The 13,672-nt window shown below is 38.6% G+C and overlaps 1 protein-coding gene across 1 annotated transcript in view; it reads left to right on the forward strand.

Moving 5' to 3' along the window:
- The first annotated feature begins 7,162 nt into the window (after positions 1–7,162).
- The window catches only part of SYNE2 (spectrin repeat containing nuclear envelope protein 2), a 273,877-nt gene continuing 267,367 nt past the window's right edge, over positions 7,163–13,672 (forward strand). The window contains exon 1 of the mRNA XM_049770287.1: positions 7,163–7,438. Coding sequence (XP_049626244.1) covers positions 7,174–7,438 — 265 coding nt within the window. The 5' untranslated portion in view covers positions 7,163–7,173. The remainder of the gene's footprint in view (positions 7,439–13,672) is intronic.

The raw sequence follows: 13,672 nt of genomic DNA on the forward strand, positions 1-13,672 counted from the left end.
AGTAAAATGGATGTGGGTACATTAGGTTCAAACAGGCCTGGGGTTTCTTTTCTCTTATTCTTTTACCTTTTGAGTCCCTTTCCTCAGAATGCAGCCTTGATCTTGGTTTTGACATTTATTAATATTTCCCAATGCCAAAAGAAGTATACTTTGTTAAGAACATGAGGTAGTGTTGAAAACAAGAACTCCTCCATCTAATGAAGCACTAATAACAAAGGAGAGGGAAGTGTGGAAGATGGCTTAAGATGACTTCAAGCCAAAGTGATAGTACAGTGGGTGAGAAGTTTACCTTGCATGTGCCTGACTAGGTCTGATCCCTGACACCACATATAGTCCCTTAGCAACACCAGGAGTGATTTTGAAGTTCAGAGCCAGGAGTATATCCTGAGAAAGCTGTGGACCCCCAAAGTAAAACAAAAGATTGTGTGTTCAACTTTCAGCATTGCTTACCTGCTGGAAGGTGATTCTGGCAGCACTATTATTAAGGATCACTAGTGTAAAGCATCAGGAAGATGACAAGGACTTCAGAATTACCCAGGGCAAGAGTGAGGTCATGAACATAATGTATGGGTACCTTGTATGCTCCCAGGTGATTCTGACCTGCCAAAATCTGAGGTTCTGGTGACAAAAAATAATGATTCCTTAGTTAGACACTGCCCTAAGCTCTTTACTATTATGCTTGTTCTTGACATTTAAATGATGATCTCTGTCTAATGGAAAAGGAAACAAAGGCACAGAAATTACATGACTGATCAAGACCACACAGCTTGTGATGGTGCTGGACTGCAAGTACATGTACTCTGCTTTTAGAGATCACAATTGAGATCTTGCTTCTCAGTGATGCCTGGAATAACGAGATACTAAATGAACAAGTATTTTCTGCCAGCTGCTCATCCCAACACAATGCTTATTATTTCTAAAAAAAGGGTAAATTTATGAAAGATTATTCCAGGAAGAATTCTTACCTGCCTTATTTGTGTAAGGCCTGATACTTTGTGATCTTTGGAACCACAGCAAAAAAAAAAAAAAAATAAGTGCAAGCTCTACAATACTCCAACCAAACATATGATCTGGTGAGCTCCACAACCAAAACATGTGCCAATAATTATAACAATAAGGAAAAAGAGTTGGGGAGACAAGAAAATTAGAACCAAAACTTAGTTTTTTGAAGCTACATTTGTGAGATTCTTAAATTTTTTATCTTAATTATGTATGGTATTTTGTTTAAATTTAAAAATGCAAATGCTTTTATAGATAAGCTTTATAAATAAATATATGGCTATACTTGTTTTGGTCACACATGGTTCAGGGTTTATTCCTGGTTCTGCACTCAGGAATCACTCAAGGCGGGTTTGGGAGTCCATAGAGGATGCCAGGGAGTGAACCTGGGTTGGCCACATATAAGGCAAACATTCTACCTGCTATACTATCTCTTTGACCCCATCACTTATATATTTAAATTTATTTTATTCTTCTCTCCCTTCCCTCTGTTGTTGATGTCATTGTGCATAATGCATATAGATATATGTTGCCAGGCAGTGAATCCAGGTCTCATACTTGTTAAGACATGTACACCAAGCCACAGCACTGTCTTCTCATTTATAGGATTCTTAGAGGTCTTATGCTTTGGGGTCAGAGCCTGATGATTTTTCTTGTGTCCCTTTGTAGCACACGCCTCCCTCAGTGATATCAGACCTGTTTGCAGATATTAAAAAGGGCCATGTTCTCCTGGACTTGTTGGAAGTGCTCTCTGGACAACAGTTGGTAAGCTTTCCAAGTGATAATAAAAAATATTAGGATGTTTGACTTGCACAGGGCTGATCCAGGACGGACCTGATTCAATCCCTGGCGTCCCATATGGTCCCCCAAGCCAGGGGCCTATTTCTGAGCGCACAGCCAGGAGTAACCCCTGAGCGTCACTGGGTGTGGGCCAACCCCCCCCAAAAAAAAACAAAAACAAAACAAAACATTTTGTTGATTACAGAATTTTGTTTACAGTCTTGAGTGTTAGCTTTAAAAATTTTTAATAAAAAGTGGAATCGCTATGAATTTGAATGATAACGTTTGCTTGGATTTCATAGCCTCGAGATAAAGGATTCAATACATTCCAACGTAGAACCAACATAGAACATGCCCTGACATTCCTGAAAAATCGATCCGTGAGTATGAATTTTATGTGGAACCCTACTGGAAAGAAGAATTTGTGAAATAGTTTTTCCTTTTCACCTACATTTTTTTCCTTTTCCAGATTAAGTTAATAAATATTCATGTTGCGGATATTATAGATGGAAATCCATCCATTATTCTTGGCTTAATTTGGACAATTATACTGCACTTTCATGTAAGTAGTACAATGATATGAAAAGTATTTTTGTTCTAATTACTATAGTATGAAAAAAGCAATGAATGTGGCTTAGTGCTAGATTCAGTACTTCTTGGAGATTCGGGAGGACCTCTGGGAATTGTGATAAGTAGAAAGAATAAGTAGATCTTGGTCATTTTTGTTATTTTTTAAATTTAAAATGGGATGCTAACTTTATCATGAGGTCCTGAATTATCCATGATAGCAGCATGAGATGGAATAGAACCTGCCATGTTCAATTTTTCCGCATTGTTGGTGGTTTGATTTGTCAGAGTATAGAAAACTTCTGGTGTAAATTCTTGAAAGCTACTCAGTAAACTTTGTCGAAGCTTCTTTTTTTTTCTTTCTTTTTTTTTCTTTTTTTGATTTTTGTGCCACACCACCAAGCAGCTCTCAGGGATTTCTCCTGGCTCTTCACTCATTAGTCACTCAGAAAATAACTCCTGGCAGGCTTGTGGGACTTTATGGGATGCAGGGTTCAATCAAACTCTGGCCGGCTGCTTGCAAAGTAAATGCCCTACCTGTTGTGTTATTGATCCAGCCCCGTAACTTCTTAATTTTGAGGGTCCTTGTCTAGAGAAAATAATCCTACAATATTCAGATCTATCCCAGGAATGACTCAAATATTTATTCATCTTTAAGTTAACATTTTTTTCTAGAACATAAAAAAAAAAAACAGGCAGTTGTAGTCCTGATATATAATTGGTAAATATGTAGTCATTCAGACCTAGGATTTTGAAGTTTTGCGTGTTTTCTGCATGTACCTAAAAGATGGCATGTTTTGTATTTCCATAATTACTTTTTTTTTATTTTGGTTTTTCGGGCCACATCCATTTGATGCTCAGGGGTTACTCCTGGCTAAGCGCTCAGAAATTGCCCCTGGCTTTGGGGGGACCATATGGGACGCTGGGGGATCGAACTGCGGTCCTTCCTTGGCTAGCGACTGCAAGGCAGATACCTTACCTCTAGCGCCACCTCGCCGGCCCCAGCCAAAATTACTTTTAAAAGAACTTCCAAGAATCATGTGGGAAACAAATGTTTTTTAAGAAAAATTAGAAAATAACATAACATTTGTGTAAAATTAAATGTGAAACTAGACATTATATATTATTTTGGTTTGCTCCCTGGTGCTCAGGAGCTGCTTTTGGCATGTAAATCAGGGCTCGATTCTGGCAGTGCTTGGGAGACCATGCAGTGCCATGAAGCAAACTCAGGCCTCCCACATGCAAAGCATGAACTCAACCCTTTGATTTCACTCTCCAACCCACATATTATTTTTGAATACCTACACTTGCAGTTAGTACAATAATATGTCTAAGAGTGATGGAAACTAAATTTAGGATCGTGGGTTTGCCCCCTCTGGGAATGAGAGGAAATGAATACTGAGGAAAAGATGGAAGTTTTCAACTGTCTCTGTATTTTATATCTTTAAAGAAATATGAACCAGATGTGGTAAATTATTAAAATTTGATCATTTGTAGACATTTGTATTTTGTCTTCTACTTCCTAGGATATTTGAAATGCAACAAAAATTTCATCATAGATAATATACAAATTAATCTATAATCACACTATTCCTAGACTTGAAATCATTTGGTGGTTAATATTTATGAAAGATGTAGCAAAAACACACTGACACAAATAGGGAAAATGGCACAAAATCTTAATTGTAGAGTTTGATCAATTTTTATAAATTAAGCATAGACATGTAACTCTTAACGACAACTACAAAAAAATTATTGAATGTTCTGTGGACCTGAGAGACTTAGTTTTCCCATTCACTGACCCTTTTCCCTAAAGACAAATTCTTTGGTTAGACACTTTTTACTCCTATAGTTAATTCTCTTGCATACTATAAACTTCAGTGTCGAACTAATTTCATTTAACTTGGTGTTTTGAGAGTTTTTAATGTTGCAACATGTACCAGAGGTCATCTTTTTCTCCATTACTGTGTATGAATACACCATTGTATGATGTTTAGATGCTCATAGACATTTCTTTTAATGCCAACTTATTTAATATGAATAAATCTCCTAGAAGCATTCTTGTGTATTTCTTTTAATACATTTATGAATCCTTATTTTGACAGGCCCTCTTATCCAGGGATGGGATTACTGGCCCTACACAAAACATGGGCCTGTGTCTTCAGCTTTCGTAGGTGACACCAAATAGGTTTTCAGAGTTATTCTTATTAATGCTGTTTTCAAAGTTTGAGAGTCCCTTGACTAATAAGGGTATTTTTTGTATATATTTTTTGACATTTTCTTTTCTCCCTACGCTTGGTCTGTTCATGACATTGGCTATTTTAATTTTTATCCATATTTGTTTCTTTATGATTTATAATCAAGAGTGCATTTTAATGGACTCAATCTCTTTGAAGATATTGTAGCCATTCAAGTTAGATTAACAACTGTTGAGCACCATATCTGTAAGCATTTTAGGGGAAAACTAGAAGCTTGTCATGCCTGAATGAGGGCAAGAATTGATCCAAGACATTGAAAGCCAGCAAGCTGGAATGGAGTGCCAGACCACAAAAGCTTTTATTCAGGGATCTGCCCACGCTCAATTGGAGAAAACTGTCACTGTTATGCAGAACCATTCAAGTCTGGTTTTGAAGGTTTTTTTCCTTCACAACTCCTTGCATCTCATTTTGAATCTATGCACTTTCATGTCTTCCTTAGATTGAGGAACTGGCCCAGACTCTCTCTTGTGATTCCAATCTGCCTTCCCTGGACAGTGTGAGTGCTGTCGACTCATCTCCTACCTCAAGTCCTCCAGCAAAGAAATGTCCCAGTGTCCAATCCAAGTGGCAGATGTCTGCAAAAAAGGCTCTTCTCTCCTGGGCTCAGGAGCAGTGTGGCACGTGAGTACTTTGACCACCAGAGAGTTTGGTGGCACTAGAGGACGACTGTGTCACAGCTCAACAACATGACCTCTGGGTCTGAAACTCAGGCTCACTTATTCTCTAACCATCTAAAATATTTCACTCTTCTGAAAAGAAAAATGTCTTTAGCTCCTTCTTCTCATAGTAAATCTTCCAAATGTGATCATTGTGGGTTCAGCCAGTCTTAGTTTTTAAAATCTATTTCTCACCCCCATTCCCTTGTTTGGGTGTCCTATTACTAGCTGCACTTACAGTATCTTTGTCTATCTTCTGTAGGCATAGTTCTATTAATTATCTCTCATGCACATTGAAGATAGGTGTAAAGTAAAAATGTTTTTAAAATTATTTTATTTAGGGGGCTGGAGTGATAGTGCAGTGGTAGGATGTTTGCCTTGCACATGGCTGACCCAGGACGGACCTGGGTTTGATTCCCGGCATCCCATATGGTCCCTCAATGCCAGGAGCAATTTCTGAGTGTGTAGCCAGGAGTAAGCCCTGAGTATCACCGGTGTGGTCCAAAAAACCAGAAAAGCGAAACAAAATTATTTTATTTAACCACTGTTGTTTATGAGGTTGTTCATAATACAGTCACCTCCCGGAGTTACATAATGGTTAATGATTGAATTTCAGTCAATATAGTGTACCACACCATTCACCAGTGTACATTTTTCCTCCACCAATGGCCCCCCTCATATTCCCCAACTCCCAACTCCCCCCACCACACTGGAGTAAAATTTTTTTACTACAATTGGAAGCTTTTTTTTCCCCTGTGGTAATGTTGGGAATTAAACCCAAGGTCTCATACATGCAAAGCAAGTGCTCTGCCACATAGCTACAAGACTGTGTCTTCATAATGTCAGTTCATAGCAGAGGGATAGTCCATAAAAGCCTGTTGAATAGATAAATAACCAAATGGGTAAAAATAACATATCAAATTGTCTGAGCTATATATCATGACACATAAAGGTCAGGGTCTGCATTGTTTAGAAGAAATTCATGACTCAATTAAGATACAGACTAGCATATATGGCTTTAAGAAACTGGAGAAGGCATGAGCATTGAGTGGAAATAAAAAATGATCAGGTCTAAATACCCAACCCAAAGTCGGCAACAATAGAATAATGAGATCCAAGCCACAACAAGCTACATACAAAAGGGCCCTATCACACTAGCAGTCCAGGGGGCTAAGGGTGGAGGTCTAAAAGGCATGCTGGGAACTAGAGCAGAGGGAGGTCATCACTGGTAGTGGCAATAATCCTAATTCACTCTCACTATACACCTTACACATAACTGTGAAAGACTTGTAATTCACATGGTCTCAATAAAAATTTTTAAAAAAGGAACAGGAGAAGGACTGGGGAGATAGTTCAAATAAATGTGCTACTAAAGCACATACATACATGTCTGAGGCATTGAGATTGATTTCCAGTACTGCATGGGCTCCCAGGTAAACTCAAGTGTGGTTCTGGTGAGCTTCAAACATGTCTGAGCCCAAATACCACTGAGGTGTCTCCTATTTTTAAAAAATGAGAAAAAAAATGGAAGTGATAATGAGAAGTTCTCATAATTAAAAAAATTTTTGTTTCATACACTATGATTTACAATATTGCTAATGGCAGGGCTCAATGCATCAAACATTTCAGCATCATTTCTTCTACCAGAGTGTCAGCTTCCCTGTACAATTCTAGTGTCCCATTTCTGGAATTAGGATTGAGAATTTTTACTTTTTTGCTCCTCCAACTCAGATGATGCTTTTGCTGTTGGATCAGGATCCACTTTGAGAACGAGTGTTCTGTGTGGTTTTTACCCTTAGCTTCCTCAAACTTGGCACCCTACTTTAATTTGATCACAAGATTAAACTAGATATTTTCCTGGAATGCTTTATATTATGTCTTTGATCATTGAATGATAGTTACTATTGGCAATAATGGGTGGAATGGCTCTGGGTTTATTATCTGTAGTAATGTTTATCATAGTTTTTCCCCTTTGTGACAGAGACAAGTCTGTGGAAGTGACAGATTTTAAGTCGAGCTGGAGAAATGGAATGGCCTTTTTAGCTGTCATTCATGCCCTTCGACCAGACCTGATTGACATGAAGAGTGTGAAGCACAGATCTAACAGAGACAACCTGCAAGAGGCCTTCAGAATTGCAGAACGAGAATTAAAAATTCCCAAATTGCTGGAACCAGAAGGTAACAAAGCTTTCTTTTGAAAACAAGGCGAAATTGATTTGAAAATCATATCCCTATATAAACAAACAGAGCATTATCCTTTGCTCCTGGGAGGTTTAATTTAAATTCTTGATTAAATTTTATGAAAATTAAGAATCCCTGCCTATTAAAGTTCACCTCAATAATGGGCAGTGATAAAGTCTCAACTGAAAGCAAACAGGGTTATTGGAAAAATGTGAGTCCTTATCTTAATTTTCTTCTATTGTGTTCCAAATTGTTTTATTGATTCTAAGATGTTTTCTCTGAGTTGTTTCTCTTTCTCCCATCTCGTCCCACCCACATTAAAGGTACCATATTTTTTGTACCATAAGATGCACTTTACCCTCCCCCCAAAGTGCATATTATGGGGTAAATGTTGCCTGGAGCTGAAGCCTGAGTGTAGAGAAGAAGAGCATCTAAAAACTACGGATGTCTTAGAGAGCAAAAAATACGGTCAACTTCTTCTAATAGGACCACAACTGATTTGTCATATTTTTTCATAGCTTGACCTTGCCAGTTGATTTTTCTTCTATCAGCTGTCCTGGATAGTTCACAACAGCAGAATTGTATCTACTGGCTACATTTATGTGTATATTTTGGCGAACCACACCCAGTAGTGCGTAGGAGTATTTCTGGCTCAGTGCACAAGCACTCTTTCAGTAGTGCTCAGGGGCCATGCATTACCCGGGATTGGATCCAGGCCTCCTACTTGCAAAGCATTTGCTAAGCCCATTAAATTATTTCTCTGGTTTATCAATAGGTTACATTTTAAATAATTAATTTAAAACTAAAATTAATGATTGAATTTAGATTAGTTTCAGAAAATTAAGGTCAAAAGTCTTTTTTGGGAGGAGGTTTTGGGCCATACTGGGCAGCTCAGGGGTCACTCCTGGCTCTACACTCAGGAATCGCTCCTGACAGGCTTGGGGGATTATATAGGATGCTGGGATTCAAACCACTGTCCTGCATGCAAGGCAAATGCCTTACCTCCATGCTATCTCTCCAGTCCCCAAAAGACTTTTTAAGTTTCTTAGGCAAAGCATTTAATTTTGGTGTTTATTATTCATAATATACTTTAGGTATATTATATATATACTAAGACATATATATTAATATATCTCTTTAAAAACCAGTAAGTTAATAAAAGAGAAATAGAGGATTAGTGGAGATTATAGTTTATTATAAGGAACTGACAATTTAAGAGACACAACTTCTAGTCTTCTCTCTAGAAGGATATGTTGGTTAATTTCTGATGATTGGCTTTCCAAAACAATGTGTATGTGTTTTATATGTATATACATATTTATTTTAAATTAAGTGATTAAAGATAAGTATCACACAGTTTATAAATAATAAAACACATGATACACTTTATTATTAGTTCTGGAGAGCCCCAAATTATTTTTGTTTATTGTTGCCAAACACTCTTCTCCATCTGTAGCCAACTTTTGGTTGCAGTTGTCAAGTTTGACGTGAGTGTTTTCATTAAATGACTGAGTTAATGGAACAGCCAAGAGTTATATCAGAATTTTATTTATTCTTCACTGATGCAAATGACTCTTGTTTGCTTGAAGACTATGTGGGAAGATGACTTTATTTTATTTCATTACTTTATCATTATTTATTTTCTGTGTTCTTCACAATTTAAGAATTATATATCTGGGTCCAGAATAGTGGTGCAAGCAGTAGGGCGTTTGCCTTGCATGCACTGACCTAGGAACGACTGTGGTTTGATCCTTGGAGTCCCATATGGTTCCCCCAAGCCAGGAGCGATTTTTTTTTTTTTTTTTTGGTTTTTGGGCCACACCCGGTAACGCTCAGGGGTTACTCCTGGCTATGCGCTCAGAAGTCGCTCCTGGCTTGGGGGGCCATATGGGACGCCGGGGGATCGACCGCGGTCCGTCTCCTAGGCTAGCGCAGGTAAGGCAGGCACCTTACCTCCAGCGCCACCGCCCGGCCCGCCAGGAGCGATTTTTGAGTGCATAGCCAGGAGTAACCCCTGAGCGTCACCGAGTGTGGCCCAAAAACCAAAAAAATAAAAGAGTTATAAATCTGTTTAAAGATTAAGTGATTATTAACAATTTCTCCATTCTTTGCCGATCAATAAAACAACAAATCAAGTACTCATTTGGTGATTTTTGGGGTATATGTTGTTAAGACCGTATTGCTGATCTTTTACTTTGCTTTGCGGCTACAACCAGTGACATACATGGACTACTCTTGGTTCTGTGCTCCAGGGTTGCTCCTAACAGTGTATGTGGTAACAAGGGTCTAATCCAGGCATGTGAAGCCTATGCTCTGGCCCTCTGAACTACTTCATTGGCCACCAGTTTTAAACTCCCCACATGCTAAGGCATTGACCACAGAGTTGGAAAAGGGAGGTAACAGCACACTGTTGTAGATTATTTCTTTCATTCAAGTATATAAAGACATAAAAAGGCTCAAAGGTTGGGGCCGGAGAGATAGCACAGCAGTACGGTGTTTGCCTTGCATGCAGCTAGTCCAGGATGGACAGTGGTTTGAATCCAGGCATCCCAAATGGTCCCCGGAGCCTGCCAGGAGCGATGTCTGAGCACAGAGCCAGGAGTAACTCCTGAGTGCCATCGGATGTGACCCAAAAACCAAAAAAAAAAAAAAAAAAAAAAAGAGTATCAAGGGCAAGAAGACAGTAACATGTAGTGAAATGTTTGGGAAGTGATTAGTTTTGAGGATTTATTACCATTGTTTTAATTTATATTATTTGCATATATTATTTTATTTTTTAAAAATGTGGGGCCGGCGAGGTGGCGCTAGAGATAAGGTGTCTGCCTTACAAGCGCTAGCCAAGGAAAGGACCACGGTTCGATCCCCCGGCGTCCCATATGGTTCCCCCAAGCCAGGGGCAATTTCTGAGCGCGTAGCCAGGAGTAACCCCTGAGCATCTAACGGGTGTGGCCCAAAAAACAAAAAACAAAAAAAAAACAAAACAAAAAAAAATGTATAATGAAAATGCATCACATAATTGACATAACTGATCATAGTACATTTGTTTTGAGATGACAGAAAGCAAAGTTATTAAAAATATAAAGAAAATAGAAAGAAAAACTAAAAAAATGGATATTTGTATAATTTTTAATGCTGACTGTTTTGACTGGCTAACACAACTGTCCTCTCAGACTGGTGTGAACTAGTTGACTCCAGCAACCATTAAATGACTGATTTTGTCACTCAGGCTTTTAAGTGTTGAATAACTTCATTGAGATTGAATTCATATATCATACAATTTGTGCACCTGGTTATATAACTCATTGATTTTTATAGTCTCAAAACCTTGCCATCACCATCAAGATCAGCTTAGAATTTTTTTTTCTGGTTTTGGGGTCACACCTGGCAGCGCTCAGGGGTCCTGGCGTCATGCTCAGAAATCACCCCTGGCAGGCTTGGGGGATCACATGGGATGCCAGGATTCGAACCACTGTCCTTCTGCATGAAAGGCAAATGCCTTATCTCCATGCTATCTCTCCAACCCCCAGCTTAGAATATTTTATTGCTCCAGAAGTTAACTCCTATCTATTAGCAATCTTTCCCTTTCCTCTCATCTCCACTGTTTGCTTTTCACACTCCTTTTAGCCTTAAGCAACCACTAATCCATTATCTGCCATTATAGACTTCCCAGTTTGGGACATTTCACGTAAGTAGAAGAATCCCACTGTGCATGGTCTTTTGTCACTGATGTCTTTAAATTAGCACCATGTTTTCAAAGACTCTTCATATTACTGTATCTCAGAATGCCATTTTTTTTTTATTTTAAATAGATTTTATGTTTAAATTATTTTGGATGTGTAGTGGGCACACCTGGGGTTACTTGGGAGCTAGTCCCAAGTCTGCACTCAGGATTGCTTTCAGTGGTGCTCAGGGATCATGCAGTGCCATTGATCGAACCTGGGCTTCCTACTTGCAAAATCTGTACACTAGCCCATTGAAACCTCTCTCAGGTGTACTAATGAATCTGTTTATAATTAAATAGATTTTAATTAATAGCTTAAATTGATTTATGATCAAACCTATAACTTATAGATTTATAATTATTTGTAATTAAATATATCTATAATTAAAATTCATGAATCAATCTATTAAAGACTTAAAGAAAATTTGGAAGGATATTTGAGTACCTTTTTATTATTATTATTTTTTTTTTTTTGGTTTTTGGGCCACACCCGGCGGTGCTCAGGGGTTACTCCTGGCTGTCTGCTCAGAAATAGCTCCTGGCAGGCACGGGGGACCATATGGGACACCGGGATTCGAACCAACCACCTTTTGGTCCTGGATTGGCTCTTTGCAAGGCAAACCCCGCTGTGCTATCTCTCCGGGCCTGATATTTGAGTACTTATATGCACTACATCTATGTTTTCTTACAAACATTTTACATTATACTTGTAATGGTTATTTACCAAAGATGACATTCTATTATTAAGGCCAGACTATTCACATTCTTTTCGTTCTCCTTTTTTCCTTTATCTTCATAGAGTTCCATTCAAGACACTGCACACTGTGTTCAGTTGTCTGGTCCTCTTGAGCTTCTTTTGATGGTGGCAGTTTGCTTAGGTATTTGTGGCTGTTGACCTTGGACATTTCAGGGTTCATGGGCAACTATTTTGTAGTATGCCTTTTTTCTGGAATTTGTTCTATCTTTTTTTATATGATTAGATTGGGCATATGGGTTCTCAGGAGGAAGACCACCAGGTTAATGTGTGAGTGTGATCATATTGTCTCAAGGGGAATGTCATATTAGTAAGGACATGACTGTTGATGTTAGCCTTGATCACCCAGCAAAAGTTGTTACCTGATTTCATGACTAGAGTTAGTTTCTTTTTGTTTTTATGTGCTTGACTCCTTAAAGAGGATTCACTCTGTACAGATAACACTTAGAAGACGACTTTTCCCTCCTGCAAGCAGGTCATCCACGTCAATTATGTGGAACTCTGCACAAGAGAGTGATCCATCCTCTTCTGTGCCCTCCTTTCTCCATTTATTTATTTACTTATGTATTTAGGTCATTCCTAGTGGTGCTTGGGGGAATCTGCAGTGATGGGGATCGAACTTGGGGCTCTTACATGCAAAACATTTATCATAGCTCTTTGAGCCAGTTTTCCACTCAATCACTTACTTTTAACCGTATGGACATATGGATATTTTCCTGGAGAATTCAATGCTACTTGTTTATTTTATTGCTCAAGTTGTAAAATATTTTGTAGGGCCACAGATATAGCTCAAAGGACTGAGTGTAAATTGTGCACTGCATTGTAAGGTCCTTTAGGCATCTTGGGAGGGACTCCTGGCACAGAGCTGGAAGTAGGCCCCAAGTACCACCTGTAATGCTCCCCTCTGCCCAGAGAAAATGTCTCTTCAAAAGCTCAATTTCAGGCCATTAGAAGCTCTCTGACTTGACTCCTCTGCTCCTTTGATAGTTCCTTTTCGTCATGTGGATTCCATATTTGTTTGTGAGCATGTCTATATTTTCTGACACATTTTAAGATGTTCCAGATTCAGTTTCTAAATTTCTAGACCCAGGATCAGCTATTTCCCTGAGAAACCCTTGTTCTTTCTCTGAATGGTTTTAGAAATCCAAGACCTAGTTTCCAGGAGGGCTTGCTGTTGGTGGAATTTTTGGACTTCAGTTGAAAAAGCTGACTGGAGAAACCTCCAGAGCCCTGGATATGGCCAAACAAACAAACAAACAGAGGAAATGCAAATAAAAATAACAGTGAGATACCATCTCACACCAAAGAGACTGGTATACATCAAAAAGAATAATAAATACTGGGACTCTTATTCACTGCTGGTGGGAATTTAGACTGGTTCAGACTTTTTGGAAAACAATATGCACTTTCTACAAAAAACTAGAAATTGGGCTTCTGTATGGCCCAGCAATGTGGCTCTTGGGAATATACCCAAGTGGCCCAAAAAGACAATACAGAAAAGTCATTTGCACTCCTATGTTTATTGCAGCATTATTTATCATAGCCAGAATCTGGAAACAGCTCAAGTGCCTGAGAACAGATGAGTGAATAAAGAAACAAAGGAATATCTACACAATGGAAAACTATGCAGTGTAGGGAAAATGAAGTTATGAAATATGCTATGCATGGATGGATATGGAGAGTATTTTGTTGGGCAAATGAGTCAGAGGAGAGGGATAGACACAGAATGATCTCACCCATTTGTGAGATATGAAAA

This window comes from Suncus etruscus, chromosome 3 (assembly GCF_024139225.1).
Source record: "Suncus etruscus isolate mSunEtr1 chromosome 3, mSunEtr1.pri.cur, whole genome shotgun sequence".
NCBI classification, from domain to species: domain Eukaryota; kingdom Metazoa; phylum Chordata; class Mammalia; order Eulipotyphla; family Soricidae; genus Suncus; species Suncus etruscus.